At 47.5% G+C, this 25,756-nt stretch overlaps 7 protein-coding genes across 7 annotated transcripts; 2 read left to right on the top strand and 5 right to left on the bottom strand.

Moving 5' to 3' along the window:
* Positions 1-120: 120 nt before the first annotated feature.
* Positions 121-2,980, top strand: L228DRAFT_269336 (hypothetical protein; the record flags this gene model as incomplete). Its single annotated transcript, XM_018335261.1, has 6 exons — positions 121-523; positions 579-739; positions 825-1,676; positions 1,750-2,190; positions 2,279-2,551; positions 2,699-2,980. The coding sequence occupies 6 exons, from the start codon at positions 121-123 to the stop codon at positions 2,978-2,980; spliced, it is 2,412 nt and encodes an 803-aa protein (XP_018187442.1).
* L228DRAFT_284009 (Acetamidase/Formamidase) lies at positions 2,849-5,811 on the bottom strand (the record flags this gene model as incomplete). Its single annotated transcript, XM_018336175.1, has 7 exons — positions 2,849-3,245; positions 3,559-3,632; positions 4,016-4,285; positions 4,501-4,907; positions 5,053-5,341; positions 5,580-5,598; positions 5,746-5,811. 7 exons carry the CDS (start codon positions 5,809-5,811, stop codon positions 3,138-3,140), a joined length of 1,233 nt encoding a protein of 410 aa, XP_018187441.1. The 3' UTR covers positions 2,849-3,137.
* A 1,081-nt stretch (positions 5,812-6,892) lies between these two features.
* L228DRAFT_269334 (hypothetical protein) lies at positions 6,893-7,826 on the top strand (the record flags this gene model as incomplete). Its single annotated transcript, XM_018335260.1, has 2 exons — positions 6,893-7,174; positions 7,578-7,826. The coding sequence occupies 2 exons, from the start codon at positions 6,893-6,895 to the stop codon at positions 7,824-7,826; spliced, it is 531 nt and encodes a 176-aa protein (XP_018187440.1).
* A 438-nt stretch (positions 7,827-8,264) lies between these two features.
* On the bottom strand, positions 8,265-9,880 carry L228DRAFT_211976 (DNA primase, small subunit; the record flags this gene model as incomplete). The annotated part of the gene is made up of 3 exons (XM_018329920.1): positions 8,265-8,949; positions 9,090-9,536; positions 9,672-9,880. The coding sequence occupies 3 exons, from the start codon at positions 9,878-9,880 to the stop codon at positions 8,265-8,267; spliced, it is 1,341 nt and encodes a 446-aa protein (XP_018187439.1).
* A 2,978-nt stretch (positions 9,881-12,858) lies between these two features.
* L228DRAFT_239815 (hypothetical protein) lies at positions 12,859-15,876 on the bottom strand (the record flags this gene model as incomplete). The annotated part of the gene is made up of 4 exons (XM_018331181.1): positions 12,859-13,885; positions 13,947-15,350; positions 15,458-15,544; positions 15,626-15,876. 4 exons carry the CDS (start codon positions 15,874-15,876, stop codon positions 12,859-12,861), a joined length of 2,769 nt encoding a protein of 922 aa, XP_018187438.1.
* Positions 15,877-17,625: 1,749 nt separating this feature from the next.
* On the bottom strand, positions 17,626-22,431 carry L228DRAFT_253591 (glycosyltransferase family 1 protein; the record flags this gene model as incomplete). The annotated part of the gene is made up of 8 exons (XM_018333760.1): positions 17,626-17,925; positions 18,000-18,965; positions 19,027-19,370; positions 19,448-19,721; positions 19,785-21,002; positions 21,058-21,501; positions 21,556-21,653; positions 21,711-22,431. 8 exons carry the CDS (start codon positions 22,429-22,431, stop codon positions 17,626-17,628), a joined length of 4,365 nt encoding a protein of 1,454 aa, XP_018187437.1.
* A 1,274-nt stretch (positions 22,432-23,705) lies between these two features.
* On the bottom strand, positions 23,706-25,579 carry L228DRAFT_248645 (eukaryotic translation initiation factor 3 subunit 6). The gene is made up of 4 exons (XM_018332901.1): positions 24,901-25,579; positions 24,239-24,834; positions 23,966-24,160; positions 23,706-23,899 (listed from the first exon to the last, which is right to left on the bottom strand). The coding sequence occupies exons 1-4, from the start codon at positions 25,447-25,449 to the stop codon at positions 23,881-23,883; spliced, it is 1,359 nt and encodes a 452-aa protein (XP_018187436.1). The 5' UTR covers positions 25,450-25,579; the 3' UTR covers positions 23,706-23,880.
* Between the last annotated feature and the right edge of the window lie 177 nt (positions 25,580-25,756).

Genomic DNA, 25,756 nt, shown 5'->3' with positions numbered 1-25,756 from the left:
TTATTACCTCCAATTTTCGAGCTTAGTAAATGGATTGGGAATGAGCCTATGCTAAAGATTAAATAGAAGGAGATTCAGAAAATTCCACATCTCAGTCAGAGAACGCTAGGGCTTGTGTCCATGGTTATGCAGGATGTGCGGGCAAATCTGGAAAAGCCATATAACCGTGCGAAATATCTCTGGTCAACGTCGAAACAATACAATTCAAGATCAGCACACGAGCCTCGTGCGGCGCACAGTGGGCATATGAGAGGGCCCAGTGGCAAATCGTTCCAGGAAAGCCGACCTCTTGCAATCTTTGTTTCTTTGCCGTATATTGAGCTCTACGCTATGGCGAAAAGGCAAGCAGTACCTGATCACATCTGGCAGAATAGCCATCCAACAAGAACATTGCTGCAATTTTTCCATCACTACGAGTCTACCACCCTTCGAGATCTCAAACAAGCAGTGTTGCAGATGAAGGATACTCCAAAGGACCATATTTATCATGTGCCTCAACTCTGGTGTCTCCTTATTGGTCATGGTAGGCTTTTTGACATTATTCTCATCGTGCGCTTGCTAATGTGGCGGCTTTGAAGAACTTATAATCACATGTTGTAAATCGTCCGCGTCAGACTTGCAGGGTAAAGGGTTCAAATTTGCCCCTCCGACAGCAACCGACAGTCCCTGTGCTATTAATCTTCGTGATGATCACCAGAGGGATTTTCTTTTCCCAACCCAGAAATGCGCTTCTTGGTCGGTAAGTTTATTCGATTTTGTGCACAGATAAGGAATTGATTGCTTTTAGCGGAATTTTTCTACCACTCTACTAACATAGCGATCAGAATTTTATAGAGCAAGTCCGTAGTAGTTGCCCGGATTACAGCAACTATGACCCCGATATTTATTATTTTACAACGAACAAAGGCCATACGGTGACTCCTGAGACCTGGAGTGGCGTGCTCAGTGAAGAAACAGCCGACATACTAGTCTTATACATTAAAGTCAAGAGCTATCAAAAACTCCTAGACAGTATCGCCAATCATCACCAACGCCACTCCCGTCATCGACCTTATCGATCGGATAAAGAAAGCAATACGCCATTTTCTAGGGAATCCAGAACGAGCGTCCATGCGAATCGACCAGTCGCCAATGAGGCCGCAGCGCACAATCTCAGCGCTGTGGACGCGCAAGCGAAGAATCACGGTACGGGTGGCTCGAAAGAGCGAGGACCTGATGATCCAAAAAGCATGCAACAGAAAGCTTCTGATAAAACAGAGTCAACCCAAACTCAGAACCGAAAACGGGTGAACCCGGTCCTTTTGTGGTCACGCAAAACTCCGTGGTGGGAAGACGATTTTGGCGACGTGAAGTTGTCAGAGACCAGTATCGACGTCATGGAAGAGGCGATGTTGGACGATATTCATGCCCACCTCTCCGATTCGACTGTCGGAACTGGAACTGGACCTTCCGATAGCGAACTATTCAGGTGCACTAGGGAGCATACATTCGAAGAATTTTTGGCCCACCTACAAAAGCTGAAATCAGCCTGCGGAGAACAACATACTCCACGTTACCCAAATGGCTTGCAAACACAATCAAGGGTGGCAGAGACTTTCCAAAGGCTACTACAATTTTTTCTTCCCTGTAACGTAGACCTTCCAGAGGTCAAAAAGTGTCTGGGCTCTATGATCAAGGTTCGCACACCTTCAAATGACCTGTCTGAATATACCTAGATAACCAAGCTCTTATCTTGTTCAAAATACTCAGGCCACCGAATCGTCTCTCAATAGCAGCATAAGGCAGCTCCTAGCAGACCTCGAAATTGCCACGGCTACTATTCAAGACGATATCCTACGGAGCGATTCTCCTCCCTGCTCTGCGGCGCCAATGTATTTTCATGAAGCCTTTGAACATCTTGTCATGTTCTTTGTCCTCGCTGGAGAATCTATTCAAACCCCAGAGCTTACCGAGCGGGTTTTGAAAGCTGGCTATCAATGCAAGGAGCGGCTTCTTCGCGGAGAATTTTCCATTCTCGAGATGCTATCTACTGGTGTTGAAGATGATGCCATCCGGATAGTTAAGAATGATGTGGACAACAGGGGGATGCTCTCAATGATCATGGACACGCTCATTTTCAACTTCACACATGGAAAATCGTCATCGGTAATCAATGCACGAAATTTGTACAAGGACTATCTCGATCAACTGGTAAGTATATCAGCTTATCTAACACAGCAAAAGATTATGAAACAATCATGCGTAAAGGTTTAACCTGCTTACTATATGGGGACCACAGGAAGAAAAGGTGTTACATCATCCTAACAACCGGGTAATGCAACAGATTAATTATCTCATTGATGAACTGTCTATGATTGCGCGTCTTTTGAAGATTCAGCGTGAAGTCGCACACACGTTCAATCGGATCGTCAAAGAGAATTCCAAACGTCAGCCTGAGTCTTCTACGACAGACTTTGTCCTCTCCGCTGGGGAAAAAAGAGATGACAAATTATACCGACGGATCGTAGCTTTCAGCTTCTTGATAAACAGAGCCGAGCGCCTGTGGGGTCAGGTAGGTACCTGTAGCTGTCTTTTAGCCCCTCACCCATCCTCCCGTCTCCCTTTTTTCTTGGGGCCTGAGTATTTTTCGACCATCCCCATCCCAATCTGTTATACACGTCCACTGCTCCCAAAATTCACATGCTTAACTGTATCTTAGGGAATACAACAAATGAAGATTCGAGAAGACGACAGCTCAAAAGCCATCATGGTCTTCACTGTCATCACAACAGTCTTTCTTCCTCTGACGTTTGTCACCGGCTACCTCGGCATGAACACTTCTGACATTCGCGACATGAACCGGCAACAGGGTCTTTTTTGGGAGATTGCTCTTCCGCTGACTTTTGTCACTCTTGTCTTGTCCCTTGTTCTTGCCTTTTTTGGAGACAATGTTCGACAACGGTACTATGAGTGGAAGCAGTTGCGCAAATATGGTAGGTAGGTAGTACCGTAGTAGGTATCTTGTAGTTTTATATATTGTTTCATTTTCTTCTTTCTTTTTCTTTTTTTCTTTTTTTAAGAAAAATGGAAACACTATTCTCCGGTCCTCTGTCAAATTATCTTCACCTGGTGACGTACAAAGAAAAGTAGCTATACCCCTACTTTGCACAAGCCCCCATGTCCATCTTCGTCGCTGGTCCCGTAGGCGAAATGTCAAAGTCGAAAATATCCATTGGCAGGCCGAGTGTCGTGCATGCATTAGGGATCTATCATGTGTTAGCTTTCTGTCTTTTTCTTTTTTTTTTTCCTTTCCTTTCTTTTCTTTTTTTCCCTTCCTTTTCTTTCTTTTTTGGTTTTTGACGTTCTTCTCTTCATCTTCTTTCTTCTGTTTTCCTGGGGTGCTTCAAGTACATATCGCAATAATATGCAATAGCCATGCAATGCAAGCCAGTCCCAGCAAGTAACAATGTAGCACCATAAGATTAAAAACAGGGACGGAAATAGCATGCTGCCAGGAGCTTCAAAAAAAGGAAGGTGGGGGTCAGGGGTAGGGGTGAGGGAAGGTAAGAGAAAACTCACATCCACGATGCCGGCGATATGTCCCTGTATCGGCGCACACGAGAGTAACAAGTAGATTTGGTAATCGTCGTAGCCTGCACAGTCTGTCAGTGCAATTGTCTCATTTCAGTGTCCAGTGGACGTTATATGTCGCCCCTCAGGCCCCCTTCAACGCCGATTATTGCGGCGTATACTGAGATAGTAGCGCTGCTTTCGAAGTAGAGTTCATAGAGTGCAGCTAGAAATCCGAGGATAACGCGGGCATGCACGTTTTCTTTCTTCCTTTCTTCCTTCCCTGACCATCTTAAAGAAGAAGGGGGAAAAAAGAGAAAATAGGAAGAAAAAAAAAATGAAGAAGAGGAAGAGGAAGAAGAAGAAGGGGAAAAAACAAAAAATAAAATAAAATAAAATAAAATAAAATAATAATAAAAAAAAAAAACAGAAAGCAGGGGGGAAAAGAGGAAGAAAAGAGACTAACCAAACCGCTTCAAATACTGTATACACTGCAAGACCGTCTGGCGATACGCAACCGTCGCATCCATGTAATGCTGCTTGCCGTGCTCGTCGACGCTGAAGCCTTCGAATGTCAAATACCGGCCCGGTCCGTAATGCGGCTCGACAGGACCGGGTATATAGATGGGCGATTTGAGGCCTAGGTCCGCCATGCCGTTCTTCATCACGCTCATTTTGAGTGTAATGATGCCTGCCATTTCGATGGCGCCGCAAAAGGAGATCTCGCCGTCGCCTTCTGTACTTGTCGTAAGTGTATCAGAATATGTATCCAAGGGAGATCCACAAACGGGGAGAAGGATAAGAGGTAAAATAAAATAGGGGGAATGGGAAGAGGTAAAATGAAAACAATAACAATAACAGCAGCAGCAGCACAAAAAAATAAAAATAAAAAATATTAAGAAAAAAAAATTAAAAAATAAATAAATAAATAAATAGGGACAAAATACGCACCAGAAAAATGCAAGTCCCCTACACTAAACCCCGCACCGGGCACATGCACGGGCAAAAACACTTTACTTCCTCGCGAGAGATTCTTAATGTCGCAGTTTCCGCCATTTTCAGGGCGGCCTGGGATCGTGCGGGCGCCCTCACGGCCGACTTTGGCCTTGAGATCCGGATGCGAGATGTTAGCCTGTCCTGCATGAACATTTTGTGGCTGCGGCAGCTGGGCCACGTCTCTGTTCAGTTCGTGGACCTTGGACTGGACGACTTCGCCCTCGCGCCGGTTCCATTCGGCGAGGATCTCGGCCGAGGGAGCACAGCCCAGGATCCCAGGGTGGATAAGTCCCGGAAAGCGAACGTGCGGAATGTGTCGCGAGGACGCGAATATGCCTTCGAAGTCCCAGATTGCCTTGGCTCTATGCGGAACTTTAGCGTTAGGTGCTATCACATTTATGGGGAAAGGATTGAAATTATATGGTAACGATTATAAAGGAGTGTAAAGATGCTAGGGAGTGATGAAAAGGAAAAAGGAGATAGAGGGGACGAGAATGATGTACATACGGATGAGGATAAATCTCATCGAGAAAGCCGCCGCCATTATGACGATCAAATACGCCGGTGAAGCCCCACGGCTGCTCGTCGAATGGCTGTACGTCTTGAATCTCAACGACGAGAATATCACCCGGCTCGGCCGTCCCGATTTCAAATGGGCCAGTGAGGTAGTGGATCTTGGTCAAGTCCACGTTGCGAATGTCCTCGGCGCTGTCGTTGTTCTTGATCTGGCCGCCTGTCCAGTCGAGACATTCGATCTTGACGACTTCGTTGGGGGCAATGCGTGAGATAAAGGGGACTATCCAGATAATTAGTTTAGGTAATCATGTATGAGTATAGAGAGTTGAGGGAAGGAATTGATGGGTATCTCCTGTAAAGCATGATTGAGAGATGGAAGGATATTTGTGTTGTGACAGCCATAGCACTACGGCAGCTAATTGAGGACGAACTAAAGATATTATCGGCTTTCGGATAACGAAAACATGAAATATTCGCGGTTCTTTGTTAAATTGAGAAATATAATGAGGTAGACGTACTATCTGGATGCCATCGATTCTATGTGTAGGTATTGTCAGATATCATCCGATTCTCTGCGCCTTGCAAAGTCAAAGAAAAAGATGAACAAGACATAAAATGAAAAGAAGATAATTCTGGCCACAGTGAAAGGAATGAAAAAAAGGAACGTGAACAAGGAGTACCTACATGCAAACAAGTCTGCTCTTCCGGTGGCTTGTTCAAATCCACTTTTGCTGCTGTCCGAATGACCATATTGTTTTGACTTAAACGTGTTTAATCCAATATGTCTAGGTTAGTCTCAACCCGAAATCTCAGCCGGAAGATTTGCTGTCAATTATGAAGCCTGAAAGTGACAAACAATGCCCAGAATAGCTCTCTGTCACTTGAAAGGGAATCGAGACTCGGGATATCCGAGTGGTCCGTTGAATATAACAGAACCGACAAAGTGTAGGAGCAACACGCAGTTGACAGATTTTGCAGATAGTCCAGATATCTGCCAAGAAGAACAATAAAACTTGATTGAAATATGTGAAAGTCAAACAATTGCAGACTTGTCAGAATAATTATGAGAATTGAAAGACTGTAATGCGAAACAAGTTAATGATGCTTTAGGAGCTGCCCCGCAATTCAATTATTGAACTGCATATGGACCCCTCCAACTGATAACGCATATCGAGATACTGATACCCCAGTATAGCACCAAACACTACTGGATAGATAAAGCACTTCGACTGGCCAACATCCCTGGTCCGCTCTCAGTGGGATGCGAGGATGCGAGGTATCTGACCGTCCATGCATCTGCATATCCCGTTTTCATCTACCGTACCCTATCTGTCAACGTCAGCATATTTGTCTGCGATACCGGGTACAATCCCTGGATTAAACATGTTTAGCTCAGAGCCAGTCAGAAGCAGACCCCGAGGCGCGTCCCAGCACCGCTCGGTACTGTAGCAGTCTCTCCCATTGCTGGTCTAGAGCAATGTCATGCATCACGCATATGCATTGATAAGAAATGGGCCGAGCAGACAGATACTGCGGTTGCACAGTACCACGGCGATATTATTTACAATGTACCAGGTCATATACCCGTTATATAGACCACTTGCGCTGTAATTTAGTTGTAGTCTAGTTAAAACTCCCCGCGAAGCCCGTGGTAATCGGGTAATGTCTTTGGCAAATGTCCGACCGGGCTACCCGACAACGGTTTCCCGGTGGCTAAACATCTTCATCCGCGATTCCGCACAATCCAAGTTTACATGCTGAATTCCGATGTAACATGTTTCCGCGACATGACGAGCTGACGACATAAACCGTTGAAATGGCAAGTAAAGATATGTCAGCCATTCGACCAATTCTTTCCTCTCTCCGAAACCTATCCAAAGCATCCCACAGTTCACACAGCGCCCAATCCAAATCCAAATCCAAATCCAGCCCTTCAAAACCCGCACCGCTACCATCAACAATATCCATACATCTGCACTGTCGAATCAAGACCAACGTGCCTGCTCCATATGCAGGAGTAACTTCTGTGGCGTCCGACGCGATTGGGTTATCTGTTGCCGCGCAGCCACGTGATGGGCAGGCGAATATTGCTGTGCGGGAGGTCATAAGTGAGGTGAGTATATGATATTTCGTTTTTAATTTCGTTTGCATTTCATTTCAGTTCAATTAAAAGGTAGCATTGAGTATGGTATTGAAGTTATCCTGTTCATCTGTTGTCTTGTACTATCGTGGATTCATAGTACTCCGTATATACATCCGAGTATTTGGAATAAAAGTATCAAGATGGTAGAAGGCATCAAGATAACATAGAAATAACAAGAGCAAACAAAATAGGCTACAGCCTATTCATCCAGAAACACATCTGAATGTCTAATATTTGTTATTTGTATACTTTGAGTTGAAAGTTCTCAATCCAGCCCTTCTTTTACTCCTGCCCTGGTGTTCGCATATATTTGTGTTATTCTACCACATGCACATGGTAGACAGCTTATGCTAACATGGTGTGAGTTATACAGGCCCTAGCAATACCAAAATCCAACATATCCATTCCCCAATCCAGTCTTAAATCCCGGGACAAGACTGTTGTGCTAGAAGATATATCTATCCCGTCTTCAACAGTCAGTCGTGTCTGTGCCGCTGGCTCTGGTTCTGGTTCTGGACCTGGATCCGGTTCTGAAGGTCCAGATAAAGACAAGGACAAGGACGTGGAAAATGTAATACAAGATATCAGAACGAGGCTTGTTGCTGCTATTGTCAGCAAGTAACTGCCACAATATAATAAAAGAGCTCTCAGTATGCCGTACTGCCATACAAGTGTTTGGCATGTATCGAACAATATGATGCTCCATCGGATAGGAATCAGGGTTGTATGGCTATAACAGTTCAATAGAAATGTCACTGGACTGGCTGAACGGAAGAACGGAAGAACGGAAGAACGGAAGATCTGATCATCTGACGAGAATAGAAATAAATTAATGGTTAAAGAGAAAAGAGAAGGAAAAGAGAAGAAAGGAAAATAACTTTGCATCCCATTCCACCATGTCCCGGGGAGTTGCTCGAAATAAAATAAGAGAGGTCTAACGCCGAGAAAGATACATTGCAGGATAAAATAAACAGTAGACAGTGACCAAAAAGAAGACAGAGAAAAGATAGAACCAAGGGACAAGACAAAACAAAAACAAAAAAAATGAAGAAAATGCAACCTAAAACTCCATGGCATCAGCCCCGCCCTCATTACGTTCCCGCTTGAGCACCTTTTCGTCCTTGAGCAACGAGGCAACGAATGCTCTAAAGTAATCGACATAGGGCTTGAGACTTGTTTTTTCGTAGTCTTGAAGCCGTCGTTCTTGACTATTAGCGGGATCGTCATTTCCATTCCCTTGGCTACCATTTCCCTGGCTACCATTTCCACCACCCACCGCCCCCTCCCTGCGATCCCACTCATCAATCTCATCCAACAGCTGCGTCACGGTCGGGACGCCCAGCGGATCAAACTCCTCCAGCCGGCGCGTGTCAATCGGGACACAAACGCGGCCTGTACCTGGATGCACGACAAACGGGGATTTGAGCAAATGGATAAGTTTCTTACTGACTTCGACATCGAGACGGGGGTATGTATATTCGAGCACGATATCTTGTTTGGCTTCAAGCAGGGCCTTCCTATCGAGAGAGCGGCTCGCGCCCGTCTTGGCAAGAGAGTCAATGTCGGCCCATTTACTGGTGCTGGGCCGGTTGGGTGAGGATTCCCATTTCTTGCGGAGCGACTCGTTGAGGGACTTGTCGGGGAGGAGTTTGAGCAAGGTTGCGAAACGCTCGTCGGATTGCCAGGGGTCTTGGTCGGTCAGGATGTCGGTTTGGAAGTGGGCTTTGAGAATGTCGAGGCTGCGGCTGTGTATTGTCAGTATCACCATCAGGATCTGAGGGGCAAGAGCGCGAAGGGACAGTAACGGCAAACACCCCATAGAGGAAACCGAACGCCCCGGAAAAGTAAAAGCCCCGCAGGGGAAAACGAGAAAAAAAAAACGTACGCAATGTGAGGATGCAAAGGCCGACGAATGTTGACTTTTTTACTAGTCTGGGCGCCGCCACGGATGAGTTCGAGATACCCCGCTATGGCTTTTCGTTTTTGGTCGTCCATTTCTCTGGCGCGGCGATCGCAGACCCATGCGTGAGCACCACGACGACCAGAGTACACCCACATAATGTGCTTGAAGCCGAAATCGTCCTTGAGCGCGGCATCCACGACCTTGATGGCCATGGTGACAAAGGACCAGCATTTATGGCAAATGTTGGCCTTGTCGCAACATGTTCGGATCTCGTCGTAGTCTGTCAAGTCGATATCAAAGACGAGCTCCTTGGCCAGTGGCCGGAATGCGCTCGCTTTTCGAAGTGTCTTGCGTTCTCGCGGGTTGGTGGTGTATACAGGGCCTATTTCGAAACGGGATGGGTTCAGTCGAAGGACTTCTTTGCGTAGACTATGTCTGTTAGCACTTTCCATAATACGATAGAATGAACAGAGAGTGGCATCTATGAGGAACATGGTTTGACGAATACGAGAACTTTGAAAGAGGAGTATATAACGAGCGCAGCGAGCCAACAAAAAAACGTACAGGTCAGCGGTCGGAAAGGCCTGGTAACGGAGATATGCATCATTCTGAAGCGTGAATGCAAACTCGCGGTGACCGAAATCATTCGACGGGGTTGGCGAATGGTTGAGCCATTGAAAGAGGGTTCGAAACGGGAATAACCTTTGGTAGAAGGCGTACATGATTTCCGGGTCCGAGTATTTTGGCGCAGGTAGGGAACTATAGATGGACATGTTAGATGTTATAGACTCCAAGGAGTATTTGAAAAGGAGTTGATATACCTCGGAACATCAGCATCCTCCATCTTGATATCCACGGGAGCACTGGAACTTGGAAACTCTTCATCGTCTTCGTCATCGTCAAACATGTCTTCTATCTTGACCTTGTCTTGTTCCAGAGTCGTTGTTGTTGGTTCAATTGCAGGTCCTTGGGAATCCTGTGATTCATTTGCGTTTTTGACTTCTTGCGTTCCTTGTGTGTTTTCATCTTTTGTACCGTCGGCGTTCTCATCTCTTGTCTCCGCATTCTCAACGTCTAAGGCACTGCCCTCATTGACTGCAGCCGGTGTAGGTACCGTAGACTCCACTGCATTATCTGGCTTCGGAGAGCCTTCGGGTGAGACTGAGTGCGGCATTGCCTCGATTGTCTTCCAAGACACTCAATTCCCTTACTCAATGGCGCTGTCCCAAATCTATCGCCGATCTCGCTCCCTTGTCCGAATACCCTATTGTCCAAGCGCAGCGCAGTGTCTCGCAGCGTCCAACGCGTTGGATCTCCGCTGTATCGTAGGTCCGGTTCGTCACTTTAGTCCGTAGATTCTCAAATTGCGTATTCGTCGATTGTCGATTGTCGATTGTCAATCTGTCAATTTTTCGAAGCCGCTGATCCGTCGAAGCCTTCAAGTGCGTTGCTCGTCAAGTTGAGTCTATATCCGTTCAATCTGTCCTGTCGGATCCCTTGAACCTCGTCTTCGACTACGTAAATCCGTTGGCCGTCGCCTCGTCTTCGTCCGCAATATTTCCGTACAACTCGACAACTCTATTTTAACGCCGTAACGTTAATCCTAACGCAATAGATCTCTCGAGCTCTGCTTTGCCCTAGTCTGCTCCTTCTGCGTTGTGTTGTGTTGTGTGTTTTGTGTTGTATCCGACGTTCAACAATCCCGCATCCCGCAAACCCGCGAAATATCGCGTACGCTTTTACGCGTAGAGACGCGTTTCGCGTAAAGTGGCCTTGGCCCTCAGTCTTCGGTCGTTGTCGCGGACTCGCGGACTCGCCAACGTCGCCGAGTCCGAGTCCTTGTCCTTGTGCTTTAGGCCATTCCATTCGTCCCGTTGCCCCGTCCCTCGTCCCTGCGATATTGATACCAGCGATACTAACGATACCACCATATGACTGTGCTCCGTATGGTCTCAACAATCACTACTACTAAACCAATTGAATAACAGTACAAAGGTACTTTGTATTACAAGAAGGAATTGTACTAGGCTCAGGAATCACTAATACTCAGCTGCTTGAAGCACAACAGTACTCCGTACGACGCTCAGCCTTTTCGTTTTTTGCATTCTCCATTTTTCTGCCTGCTTTTTAAAAGTAGATACTTTCTCCAAGAAGGATATGTAGTACTCCATAGGCTCAGAATAACAAATGACTTGTTAGCCAATTCAAAAAGTCTAAGCAAACCCGTCTACTGATCTAAAAGGTAGGCTTGGTAGTAGTGTTGGCCAAATAAACAAGTCTGAGCAAATCAGTCTACTGACCTAGCTTTGGCAATATAAAAGTATCAAGTACGGAATATATAGGTCTTATCAGTATCGTCAGTTTCATCGCAGTAATTTCGTACAGAGCTACTTTGGACTCTGTATAAGATTGTTAAATGGTAGTCAAGTGTCATTACTACAGCGTATCCCTTCAACTTCCCCGGCCAGCCAGCAGGGCGTCAACGCGTCCTGGCATCTAAACAATGGTCCAACGGTATTTTGTACTGCATTGCATTGCAATGCATCACAGTACAGTACAGCATGACCAAGTCCTTGAATATCCATATTTTATATAATATAAATACCCACATTATATACGGGCATAAATTATTAATGGGCATAATAATATAACGAGTTACAGAAAGGCAAGACTATACGAGTATTCTTCGCGTTGCACGATACTTACTCGATAACGCGGGTAATTTACATTTACATTTGGATCTACATCAGCATCGCCCACTGGGCACATGGCCGACAGGACCGACAGGACCGACTCCTCATAATACGTACGCCGTAGAAGAGTAACTTACAATACAAAAAGAAGTAACAATACCCAAAAAAAAAGTACACTACACTACGAAAATCCACAAAAGTCCATCAACCTTGAGATCAAAGAATACATGAAATGCAAATAATAAGTAAGCTTATGTGAGAATAAGAATGTCAAGATGTCCATCTAAGACTGGATGCCTACTTTGTACAATTAGATAATAAGACAATAAGATAATAAGATAGTATGAAGCTATATGAAAATAAATAAAAAATAATAAAATAATAAAATAATAAAATAGAAGAGAAGGGAATAGGATAGAATAGGATAAAATAGAACAAATAAAATAGAATAGGATAAATAGAATAGGATAAAACAAGATAAATAAAAAATATAATAGAATGGAATAGAATAGAAGAAATAGAAGAAAGTAGAATGAAAATAACATGAAAATAATAGAATAAAAATGTGATATACAGATACGGAACAACGACGTGGATAAATGAATCAATATACGATGACGAATTCAGATATGTCAGAGATGACGATATGCATAAACTACAGCAAAATATGCATAAATTACACCAAGGTATGACAGTGCGAGAAGTGAAAATGACAATGTAGAAGAAGGAATAGGAGAAGGGGTGGAAGAAGAAGAGAAAGTGACCATGTAATAAAACGAAAAAGAAGTAAAATACATTTGAAAATGCGTAGGTCAATCATATCCATACCCATAACCACCGCATATCCGTCCTATCCATTCGAATACATTGTGCGATAACACCGAAAACACCGGCAAACGCCTCTTTTAAACTTTGACTTCTCAGGGAGACTAACATCCTGAGGAACTAAACATTCCCGTTTCAGGAATGAACGCTTGTCAGACTAAACAATCCGCGAAAAATCACTTCAAAGACACACACAAAAAAAAAAAAAAAAAAGTAAAAAATAAAAAAATCCATCATGCTGTGCCCTCGCTTTCTGCTCTTCGCATTTCCGCTTCCATCTCCGCTTCCAGGTCTGCTTCCAGATCGGCTTCGAGGCCGTCGTCATCCTCTGCTGGCGCCTCATCTGGGACCTTGACATTTCCATTCTGCAACGCCTCTGTCCTTGTTGCATCAAGATGATTTGGCCCCGATAGTCTGCCCTCCTGGTCCTCATCCTCCTCTTCGTCAAATGTCTCGGCATCGACTTCTGTTCCCTCATCATCGGTATTGGTCTGCCGGGGTGTAGGTAGACTTGAATTATTCTTCGACAGCGTGGCCACCTCCTTTAGTCCCGTCGATCGCTCATACGCTCTTCTCTTGCGCTGGGACAGGGCGGATCCATCTTCTTCTTCTTCTGCGCCAACATCTCCAGAGTTTCCGCCTTCATCATCGGTACCTTCTTCGGTCGGCCCTGTGCCAGTAGGCGACGCAGATCGCTTTCGTTTTCGGCGAGCGCTAGACGACAAATTACTCGTAGTTGAAGCCACACTCTCCGTGTCGCTATCATCAGCGTCCGACCCAAGAAATTCGGCCATTTCGTCTTGCATTAGCTTCCAATCTTCATTGCTTCCGCCAATGGGAGATTGATCGTCGTCCATATCAGACGGAGCGACCCCTTCGGGGTCCTCATCGAGATCGTCTGTCTGGAGTTTGAGATCCTTGCCATTACCGCCAGCTTCGTCTCCCGTCGTCGTATTTTCATCCTCGCCCGAAGAGGAGAGCAGCACGTTATCATCTGAATTAGCAGTCACGTCGGCCTGATGCTGCTCGCCTCGGTCTTCCGGGAGGACTGGGATAATATACGGTCCCTCGTCAAGTCTCTTCCATTGCGACATGCAGTCAAAGAGCCATTGCGTATTCACAATCTTGATGTGTGGTCGACGCGCAGCTTGTCGTACTTTGGCGGTTCGGTTCCTTGCCGCGACCACATGTGTTGTGCGCCGGCTGACCTTTTCCGATATTGTTGCGCCAAACGTCTTCGCCCATAGACCAATGTCCGACCTGATGACAGTAAATGTTAGAGATAAGGCGATTACGGCAATACACAAAAAGATCAACTTACGTCTGGACATCAATTCCCAACGGTACAACACCAGAAAAGACAATGACAGTATTCCCCAAAACCTTCATCTTCATCTCCGGCATAATGTACTTGACATCGGGAACGATTTGAAGATCGGCAGCAGCACCGTCTGTTGTGCTAAGCTTTTTGCTGTGCTTTTCGCCGCGAAGCTGCGCTATTCGCCCACCATGGGCAGCTGCTGCATTCCGGTCGTATTCATCAAAAAAGGAGTGATGCACCGCTACGAGGCTCTGCTCTAGGTACTGCAATTCCGCATCATTATCCTGCAGCAAATGATGTCGTTGATGATGATGCTGTTGCTGCTTATGAGCCTCATCAGCCACTTTATCTACGTCTTGGCCTTCGTCGTCCTCTCTGGATTCCACTGCCTCAGCAGCCTCGTCCTCCTCGTCCAAAAGACGTTGCTTCCGTAACAGCGGTCGATCCTGAAGCTGTGCCGCTAGTGCTTCATCTTGTTGGTTGGCTTGCGCCTGCAGGACGGCGGGATCGTCCCCTCCGCCCATGGACACGAGCTGTTCGAGGGCCGATACTTGCGACGGCGCTGACCGAGATGCTGCCGTGGCGTCGGCGGCGTCGGCGGGGGGCTGCTCTCGTGCACTGTCGTCTTCGTCATTCGGTTGCGTTTTTCCGTTGCCCTCCTCTGAACCATCCTTGTCCAACCCATCTTGCGGTCCATCTTGAGGTTGTTGGTGGTGGCCCGTCTTCGGCGGCCGTGACAACGCTGGCGGTTCTTGTTTCTTAGGCAAAAAGCTAGAGTTGATGTCGCCAATTCCCACGAAAAAGTCATACGGCGTGACCTTGATTAAATTCTCGGTCCACTTCCACACATCGCCGCGATCGTCAATGATAACGACCATCTTGGTATCCACCGGGAAGAGTCGCTGCAGATTCTTGGCCGTCAAGCTGCCGCTCTCGTCGCGACTTAGGATACGATTACCAAAAATCTTGCGATCGGGGTCGACAATATCGGCAATATGTTGTGCGTAAGCTCTTGTGCCCATGGTGTAAATATGTAACTCGTACAACTTGGAAATGGCCTCCAGAAACGGCCTAAGACCAGGTCGGAGTTTAATGTAATAAAAGCATCCGCGCGCGCCAGGCCCGTCATCAACCAGCCGAAAGGCTCGCACGTCCTTGACGGCCTCGTGGTTGGGATTCTCCGTATCCTGCTGCCACTCGGCCACGGTCGGATCGACAGTGGCATGGATGATGGTCTGATCCAGATCAACCACAAGAATCAGTTTGCGCGAAGCCAGTAGCCGTCGTTTTCCCTCTTCCTCAACACGCGTGGCCTCTTCTTGGCTCACCGTCAAGGAAACATTATCATGGATCATATTGATCGTCGCACGTTCAGCGTCGGAGACGTCGGTATTGTATGAAAGTCTACATATAGACACGTAGAACAAATCAGTAACCAATTTCAGAACCATACACTCAAACAAAGGGGAAAAAAAAATCTAAGCCTTGGGGTCTTAGCACTGTCAACTTACTCGGTCATATCCTTGCCACAGTTAGCGCACATGCCACCAAACTGCACCTCGTGAGCGCATGGCTCTTCAATTACGGCGAGGTCGACACTACAAAGAAAAGAGTCATTGTTAGCTCTATTCGCAAATTGGCCGCTATGATCGCAGACAGATGTGCTGCGCTTGACGTACTCCTTTTGAGTGATGACGGTGCCCTTTTGGATCCTCCACTCCTTCAGTGTGCCCACATGGTCAGACAAATATTTGGAAGGATAGGTGCGCTCGACCTGGAACTCCTCGCCAAAGCGATTGCCCTCTGTCACCGTGGTCTTGTAATAATACGAGAAGAGCGGGGCGAACCTTTCGACATCGTCGCCAGGTTGCTTGTGCAGCTCGGTGACAGTGATGGGGTAGTGTAAGCTATTCGGTGAACGGAGCAGCATGCCTAACGGTCGTCATCCGTAAGGATGCGGTGAGCAGGGCAAAGAAGAGAAGCCGGGATTTGCGGTTGTGATTGCGGCGGCGGTAGTGGCGGCGCCGACAAGTAGCACAATGTGACGCGACAAAGATGAACGACGAGCGAGAAATTGTGTGAAGGGGCACAAAGGAAAAATCAGCGTAAGAGCCAGTCGGTTCTGAATGGTTAGATGAGAGTGTATTGTGGGACAAAGCGACGCAAATGATGGCGCATCTAGTTGGACCCAGGATCCAACGCGTAGTCTCTCTGTGTGTGGGGGAGACACCGAAACGTCAACAGTCAATAAATCAGCGACAGCTGGGACAATTGTCAGGCTCTGATTTAAATACCCTGTCCTTTGATCAAAAGGGAATGACAAGACTTCAAGTGCAAGGGCGAAAGCGTGAAGGTCAGTCTGCAGTTAATTGGGGAATTGAAGAACGGAATAGGGTAATAAAGAAGTGTTATGATTTAGAGAGACGGTAGCTCTCGGGTGTCTCTCTGCAGACGATCTGGAGCTGGCGATGGTGATTTTCCCCAATGCGGATGTCGCTTATGTAATCGGAAAACGCGGAGATGGGTGGCACTTCTTATCAATAGAACAGCCGAGGTACCAGCCGTGTCGTAGGAAAAGTAATGATGAACGAAGTATCTGTTCGGCAATGGGCAGAAACATGCAGCCAGAAGAAACAGAAGCGAGTGCCTTTCAACGGGTCCGCAGAACGGGCAGGACAAAGGCGCTTTTTAAGGTGTTTCCCGGCTTTCCACCCCCTCGCTTTCCTCCTCCCCGCCCCTTGTCCTGAATCGCTCGTTAGCTAACCTAGCTGTAATTGTACTGTACCCTTCTACATCATCACCCCATGGGCAGACCGCTTCTCGCCCCCGCCGCATGTCCGGGGCACGTGCCCCATGTTATTGCCCTTTAGTCCTCATTAACCTAACATGATTTCACTCCAAACAGGAAACAAGTCACCTGTGCTCAGTGCTAGGGAAATTGAATATAACTTCTCTGTTAATATACTTCATGCTTATAAAAAGAGAGAGTGTTGAAAAGATTCCAGATATCCTTCATTAAATAGTCTTATTGAATTAGCAACAAAGATTAAGCATAGATAAAACATTATTGGTTTAGAGCAGATAGGGATATCAATCTAAGGATAAAGAGTAGAAAGAACCATTGCAAGTTTCCATTGCAGTTCGAGTGGAACGAAGCAAACCAAAATCCCGAGCAAATTTCTAACGAAACTAGTCCCCAAAGCAAAACGAACGTCTTTCATGGACAATCGAAATTCGTATCAATAGCAGAATCATCAAGGAATCGACGAACAGAAGAAAAGCATTAGACAATATCATGTATAGAATAGTTCAGAACCATCGTCGGAAATGCCAAAGCAGGATCCTTCGAAAAAGACGGCGGATAAGCATACCAAAGATATAAACTAGAAAGGTCGTCGAGGATGTTAGAGAAGCAGAAAAAACAAGAGTGAACAGCACTAAGAACCAGCATGGCAATGCAAAATTATTATGAGCAAGTCTGAAGCCATTGCACAGTGCAACAATGAAGAGAAGAACAAAAAGGAAATCAACACCCGACTCCGTACCCATGCAGTCAACCTAAATTGGTCCAGCTATATGAACCAACGGTTCTTTCAATCGCAATATAATTCATGCCCCATAATTGTTCATCGAGTCATGCAGCGAAGCATCGAGAATAAACATAAAATCGTCAGAATCATTAAGATCGTGCTCGGCCCAACGGCAGTGTCTTGCTGTTTGCCATAGAAGTGATCCCAGAGGCTGGCGTTGCAGTTGGGGCAGTAGTCGAAGCCGTCTGCTTGCCTTGTCGCGTTGGAGGCTCCCAATCGGCAATGCGTCGCGTCAGTTCTGGATCACTCTCATCTCCAATAAACGTCCAACTTTCCTCTGAATCATCGTAAGTTTCATCCGTATGGGGAACACCATGCCGCTTGATGAGTGACTTGGCATATTCCATATCCCGATAGATGGCTTGAATGGCATTGCCCACTCCGTCCTCCTAAAAATAAATAAGATATTAGTCAGCTGTCACGTTTATCATCTTGCATAGAGTAAAAGAAATTGTGGTCTTACCTTACGAATCTGTTCACCGAGGGCGCGAGCCTTGACAATGATCCGTTCGCTATGCGTGGCCTCCCAAAGGGCACGAGAGAGGACGCTGACGTTGAGCCTCTTTAAGCAGATGCCCACTCCCAAGTCCTCAACCCGCGAGCCAAAAAAGAATTGGTCTCCAAAGAATGGTTTCACAATGGTTGGGAGACCCGCACGCAGACTCGCGCCAGTGGTGCCAGCGCCGCCATGGTGCGCAGCAGCATCAATCTGCGTAAAGAGCCAGTCGTGCGGTGCAGATTTGATCTGCAGAATTTCTGGCGGCAAGGGCATTTCGGGCGCGGTAGGATCCTTATTCCCCAGTCGATCGGACCAACCCTTAGAGAGGATACATCTGACGTCTGCTTTCCGGACAGAGTCTATCACAGTCTTGGTCAAGGCTGCCGGATCCGAAACAACAATCGACCCGAATCCAATATAAACGATTTTCTTGCCGTCCTCCCGCGCTTTTCGGACGAAATCGGTAAGCTCTTGAGGGGGTTTCCAGTCTGCCCCTTCGTTGAGGAACCAGTAGCCTGTGACTCTGATCCAGTCGCTGTAGTCAAGAGGAGGCACGACCACTGACGGGCTGAAGCTATAGAGAAAAGGTACTTTGTTGGCCTGTAATTTGTCTAGGCTTGTGGAAGGCAGTTTAAGTTCAGTCTTGCGCCACCTGTTGACTTGACCAGCAATCGCCTTCCAGAAGACGTTGTCGAACATGACATAGGTGATATAATTGTAGGCACCTCCCATCTTGTGTTGCGGCACGGCAAAGGCATGCGGATACGCTCGGGTCCGCGTCCAGGGCATCGAAAATGCTCGAAAGTAGGGGATTTGCAATGCTTCAGCAATGTGAATCCCAGCCATGGCACTTGGACTCTCAATCAGAAGATCGGAATCTTGGCATGCCATCCAAGCAGAACGCAGAAGTTGATCAATCCAGCCACGAAACTGAGTAGAAATAATATCGTCAGATGGATCGTACAAGGGACAACGAATGGCTATTGCATACCTTGAGAGATGCTTCTTTGAGGAATGAGTACGTAAACATGCCGTATTCCACGCAGATACGCATCAACTCTGCAGGATCACCCTCGACTGGCGCAAAGTCAATACCGTGCTCCCTTACCCATGGCTCAAATTCTCTATGAGTCGCAATCCTTGGCTTATGGCCCTCTGCCAGCAGACCCTTGCACAAGGCTATATATGGCTGGACATCACCACGGGAGCCAATCGTCAAGCACGTAATCCTAAGCGACTGCGTGGGCTTGAAGTTGATAATTGATACTCGCGGATCGTCAAAGAGAATAGGCGGTGCATCTGCAGAATGGGCGTTAGATATCATCAAATCATGATCTTGACCACAACCCCCAAATTATGCATACCTGTATCACTTGGGCTGGTCGGCATTTGAATGAAACGGGCATCACTACCCTCTCGTCTCGCCTCCATGAGCAGGCGATGTTCAGCTTTTGCAATCTCTGCCTCTTCTTCCTCTTCTTGAGTCAAGATACCAGACTCTTTTAAGTAACGCACAGATTCAAGTTTTTGAAGCATTGTGACCGTACAGTCGTCACGCGAGTCAGGGTGGCTAAACTCAAAAAAGATCTCTTCATGGCCCTTGACCACGACGACCAATCCAGAATAACCAAAACGAAAGCCTTTTTCTTTATCCACGTTTTCAATATCTTTCAAGGGCAAGATAAGCTGCAACGTGTCAGTGGTGGACCCTATATCAAAACAAATCAATAGGAGCAAAATTTGACTCACCTTGGTCTTAGTACCAGGTAGTAAGCTCCGAAAGCAAAATTTGCGATCACTAATGTATATTTTCCCGTAGAGTGGAAGGACGCGAAGAAGGTAACCAAAGTAGGAAGCTTGAAGCTTTTCGGACGGAGAAAGTGCAAAATGAGCACGAAATCGGTCTCCTGGACCCATTCCGGTGTCTTCATCTACTTCATCGAGCACTTCATCGCCGTTACTCGGGCCTCCTTCGCTGTAATGCCTTCTACCGCCGGCCCACATTCCAGAAACCTTTTCCACGTAGCCCATTGACTCAGATGCAAGAAGGCCAGTCATTCGCTTTGAATGGGACTTCAGATATTCGGCAAATCCGGCTGCTCTTTGGAGCGGATAAGCTCCAGCACGAACAAGCTCTTGTAGAGTAGGGGTTGATCCAGTTTTGTTCATCTGACCGCTATGGATTTCGCTGCCAGTCTCGGAATCACTGACGTCGCCAAAATTTTCCTTATCTGACTCCCCTAACGTGCGCCGTATTTGTGACCTTGAAGGAGAATGGACCTTGACTTTCCCAAATTTGATGGTCCTGTTGCCTTCATCGCTCTTCCCCTTCCCTTTCCAATTTGCATCACCCTCGCGTGGATGACTTGGTATTGTAGGCGAATGGAAGACATCGCTTCGATCGAGTATCTGGCTGGCAGAGGCTTGGGTGTCGTCGATCGAATGGACAGCAGGGGAAGACTCGATATCACGATCGAGAGAATGCACAAAGGAGTCAGAAGACTCATGGGGCATTGTAGAAGGCGACTGCGGTTCCTTTGCGGCACCGCTCACACTATATCTCGTGGTGCTGATGCTTCGCCGGCCAAAGTCAACGCTGGAGCTGCTGGATTCCCGCTCTCTATTGACATCCATGCTTTGGGCGCGATTGCCAAGATGTGATTGGCCCCATCCCAGGGAGCTGGCGGCTCTGCTCGTAGCCCGCGACCTTGGCGATAAAGTCGCCCTCACTCTGTCATGTAGGACAGGGCTGAGAGACTCTGAAAGCGAGTCAATCTGCTTTCCCTGTGGCGTCCTAGGTCTGGGCTCCTGAGACCTGCCCCTTGGGCTACTGGGGCTTGCCGGCTCTGTGAAAGCTGAAGATCTACGCTGGCTTTCAGGGGCGAGATTTTGCGCAGGCATCGATTCCACTACCGTTCGAAGCACCCGCAAAGCATCCTTGGCGTAGCGGAAAAAAGAGAAGAAGTACTAGATAGCAGTCAGAGAAATTATACCTTTCGTAGCCAAAGAGCTCGACACAAACCTCGTCTATTGCATAAGTTTCATCGCTTTCTATCACGCGAATCTTGACTGTTTCTGCCAGTTCCAAGACACTGCTGTCGTCAATGTCGATTACGTTCTCGATTGGTATGGATATTTTGACGCTGTCCCCATCGTTATGTGACCGAAATATGACCTTTTGTAACATTCTGACCCACTCCTTTGCACTAGGAGCGCTATCGGCGCGAAGATGATAGGTCCGCTGGTCAGTCACGACCGAGAAGGACCTTGCCTTTTCTTCATGCTCATGGCCGTCCAGGTTGGCCGAGATGCCATAGCGCAAATCGATATTCCCGGAAGGAAAGTAGATATCGACAGGTTCGTCGTAGTATGACAGCACGTCACCCTTCAGAACAAACCAGTAGCGCTGATATGTTGGTCTTCCTCGATCACGTTTCGACAAATGGCCGGATCTCACTACAACATCCTATTGTGGAGGGTCAGTCTGGCAGGTTTGCAGCATCATAAAGGAAGCACATACTGATTTCTTTGGCAGATAGGCGTAGAAGCAAATATGCCTCCTAGTGATGTACAAGTATCCTTGAAGTAGGACGCTTTGCAGAAGCCAGCATGGGTATTCTAAAATAGAGATCAGTCTCCAAAACTCCGCGCATTTTCCATAATCAGTTTACATACCAGCGAGAACCTCTTCCGGGTCCTCGTATCCGAATATCCGCCTTAAGCCTTCAGCCAATGTAATTGTCGCCTTTGGTTCAGTAACGTCGGCTGGTGGTTCTTTCCCGCTTTCTACGGCAGCTTGTTCGCGCTCCGAGGCCTCCTCTGCTGCTTGTTTTGCCTGCGCCTGGATCATGCGGCTCATTACCGGCGCATCCCTGGAATAGATAGCCGACTCCTTCTTTTCAGGCTCCTTATCCTCCGCGCCAGATGCTTCTGAGAAAGGGCCGGATACCGTTTGAGAAAGCCGACTCTTGCCCTTTGATGTTCTCGAATGGAGACGAGGGAGAGAAAGGAGCTCCGAGAGCTTTTTGCCCTGTCCTTGCGGCTTCCCCTCGGATGGCATTACAGTGGGACGACCATCAGCATGGTCTTGGCTTGCGCGTGGTGTATCATCCTTATCCTGTGTATCCTCTTCATCTGATTCGTCACCAGCGTCACTTGAATCTTCGTCGAAGCGAGAACGAAAGTCTGCTCGGGAACCAGCTGCTGCAATCATAGAAAATATTGACTGGTTCATGTAGTGCACATCATTACCGTGTAAAGTGCAGACGTCTTCATTAGCATCTGCGCCATCCTTGAACTTCTCTGGCATTTCGGGAGAGAGAGGGCGCGGGTCATGCTGTTTTCGCCTGGTCAACCGCCGTCCGACGGACTTTTTGAGATCAGATTCGACAGGCATATTGGAAGCGATGGTAAAGTTGGATGGTTTGCTGCCTGCGGAAGGTTGTAAAATAAAATTGTCGTGGAAGAATGAGACAATGGAATCGGTGCAAGTGGAGGTTATGACAGCATTACAGTCATGTGCAACTCCTCGAATGAGCAGAAGGTTGGACCAGAATCAAACGACTTCCAACGACGACTATATTAAGGTCCAAGGAAGCCAATAGAAATATTGATGATCATGATGAAGAGTCGGAGCAGCAGAATATTTAGATTAAGAGTGAGAAATTATTAGAGAGCTTCGCGAAGTGACACCTGAAGGTTGGGGGAACGTCCGAGCTGGCCGATAGAGGATCACCTATCACGTATCAAAGCAGATGTCACTTTTCCTCTATCGGGGTTAGCTATCGGGGGACACCCGTGGGGTTTGACGGAAGGCACTGAGTGGGTACAACGATCTGCATGAAGACCCCTATACATCCCGAGGTACCTTTAATGGGTGCTCTTCTCTTTCTGCTCAATGACTGCCTAAATTTTGGCCAGTGGGAAAGGGCAACCCGGGGGGTTCGGAACATGCCGGGGCAAAGACCTTTATTGTCGAGAGACACACGACACCTGGCCTACAATACGTGGTAGTCTTACCTCGAAATTCCTACCCACCTAAGCTTATTCATTGTCTTTGTACAACGGGTGACTATTCCTTTGCCGCGTAGATTTCTCAAACTTCATAATTGCTCTGTACTTTGAATAAATATAAGGGAGTAATCGCGGAGTATATCATGCATATATTTTCGAGAGTCTAGCGGCAATATATGCCGGTGACCGGTGACCGATGACCGCGCCTTCGGACCATCGGCTTCGAGGCAAGGTCACTCTGCCACCCTGAACCCTTTGGACAACTCTGTACGTAGTACTACTGTAGAATCGAAGAATACTGTGATACCGCATGGTCCACTTCGCGACGTGGCTGGTTAACGTGCCGCGCACATGACGGTCAAATTATGACTCTCTGAGAGACATTCTCAGCTTCTAGTGCTTAGGCAAAAAGTTAAGAGATCACGCAAAGCTGGGTTTCGGAAATAGCGGACCTGTCAGTGCAGCCTTACCAGGGCCAGGAACCAGAACCCAAATGTAGACAAGGGACGCTGCTGAGGTGGCCACGTTCCAGCCGAGAGACAGAGAGGCGGTGTGAAGATTTCAGATGCATGTTGCATCTAAACTGAGATTAGATGCGGCACTGTTCCGAGCGCTTGGGGAATTTAATTGACACGGCACAGCCAACAAGTAATAAAAGACCGGTTTGGAAGCAAATTTGCACAGGCAGTCAAGCAGATTAGAAATTCATTAAAGACGAGCGATTCTCGGCAGACTTTTTTTGTCATATCTAGCCATAGACATCATAAGGCTTTCAAACCCTATATGACACGATAGAAAACCAATATACGCCAGAGATGAACATGCACGCAGTTTATTTACCAACAGCAGAACTATTTTTGATCATGACACGTCAGTATGCCTTTACCTGAAGCGTTCAAGGACGGAAAAGCACGTACCTGAGAACCTGGGTCCGGAAGAAAGCGCCCTTCGTCCGCTCAATGACTTGCTGGTAGACGGAAGAAGCGGGGTGGTTCATGACTACGGTACCCTCCTTGTAATCAATCTTTGCGTCCACGCGTGTATCCCGGATGAGGTTGACGATCCACTTCTCACCCTCATCCTGGCTCAGACCAAGCCGGGTCGACAGGTCCCTGCAGTTAACCATGGTTAGTTTTTCCACATTTTAAACCAAGAGCTTTCAAATCAAGAGGTGTCAAGGGGGCTCTTACTTCAGGTCGATCCGCTGGTGGATCTTGCAATAGGACTCGGAAATGAGGTGTCGTGCAGAGTCGACAAAAGCGTCGGCGGAGGCGACCAGGAAGAAGTCGCCACGAAGAACGTCTTCGGCCTCGCCGAGTTTCTGTTGGGCCTCCTTAAAGTCAAAGTCGATGTAGAGAGCCTTGATGAAATCGGTGACGGGGTCGTGGTATTCATAATTCTCTTGTCGGACAACACGGATCAAATCCTTGAGCTGCTTTTGGTATTGACCAGTGTTCCGGCTTCGGCTCCGGTTTGTAATTACAGCGGCAGCCAGGTACCGCAAGATCCACGGGCAGCTAGTCTGGATGGTATTGATGTAAGGGGGCGAGAAGAACAGCTCGCAGAGGGTATCCTTGGCGGGCTCGTAGTTGAAGAAGGGGAAAAGGGCCCAGTGGATGAGCCATGTCCGGTGCTGCAGCTGAGCGAGCGGGTTGTTGAAGAGCTTAGTGTCGATGCTCTCCTTGACCTTCTGAACTTCCTCCATGGCCGAGACCCAGTTGGTCGTCAGGATCTCTGACGCCAGCTTACCCCAGGTGGCAGAAGCAACCTTGTCATTGTCGGTAGACTAGTTGTACGTTAGTTGAGACCACTTAGGGAGCAACTGAAGGTGCGGGGTTCCAGATTTCCATACCAAGACACGGAACTGGTAGAGCAGCTCAGCGGCATTTGCATAACTGCCGCAGTTGTACTGGAATCGTCCAAAGTCATGCAAAGCGTTCACCATCTCAATGGTCACACCATGCTGCTCTTTAAGATAGTTCAAATTGGCAATCTTGTCGCTTCGTAGGCTTCCCACAACCTCCTCATCATCAAGAAGACCAGTAATCTTGCTTGTCTCATCAACATACTGCTGCAGCTTCTGCAGAACCTCCTCTCTTCGCTTCGCAAATTCCTCGGAAGGCTCATCGGCGTTGTTGATCTCTTGCCATAGGCTGGCCACGTAGTCGGTCATGTTCGTGTGCTTAAGAAGTTCATACTTGGTCTTGGTGATCTCCTCGGCACGCTCCTCCTCCTGGCCGGCGGCAAATTCGAGAAGCGGGAAAATCAGGTGTCGGTCGAAATGAGAGATCAGTTTAGGGAGCAGGTCGTATTCCTTGACGATTTCTTCAGACGTCTTAGGGGCTTGAGAGGCGGCCCCGTTGAGCAGGGTCTCCGCAGAGGTTGGCGTGTTGTCCGCCATGATTGCAACCCTCTTGAAGTCGACGATGCGAAAGCACGAGGATTGTGTTATAAGATGGTCTGTGACGGGCAGCGCGCGCGGCGGTCTTGACCTTTCGTCCGATGTGGTGCGGCGTCGATTTCGCAACTTTGAATTGTGTGTGACTTTTCGCGGGCGGCCGCGCTAAATTTTTGGCGACGAAACGACACCAGAGCCGCGACCGGGATGGGGAAGGAGATACACCACAAGGCAAAGCCGAAAGCCTCATCATACAGGACCGATCACCCACGCAAAACGCCATAAATCTTCCGCCTGGACGTCAATATCT

Source organism: Xylona heveae (assembly GCF_001619985.1).
Source record: "Xylona heveae TC161 unplaced genomic scaffold L228scaffold_7, whole genome shotgun sequence".
NCBI classification, from domain to species: domain Eukaryota; kingdom Fungi; phylum Ascomycota; class Xylonomycetes; order Xylonales; family Xylonaceae; genus Xylona; species Xylona heveae.
This window is presented reverse-complemented; position numbering and strand designations above follow the sequence as displayed.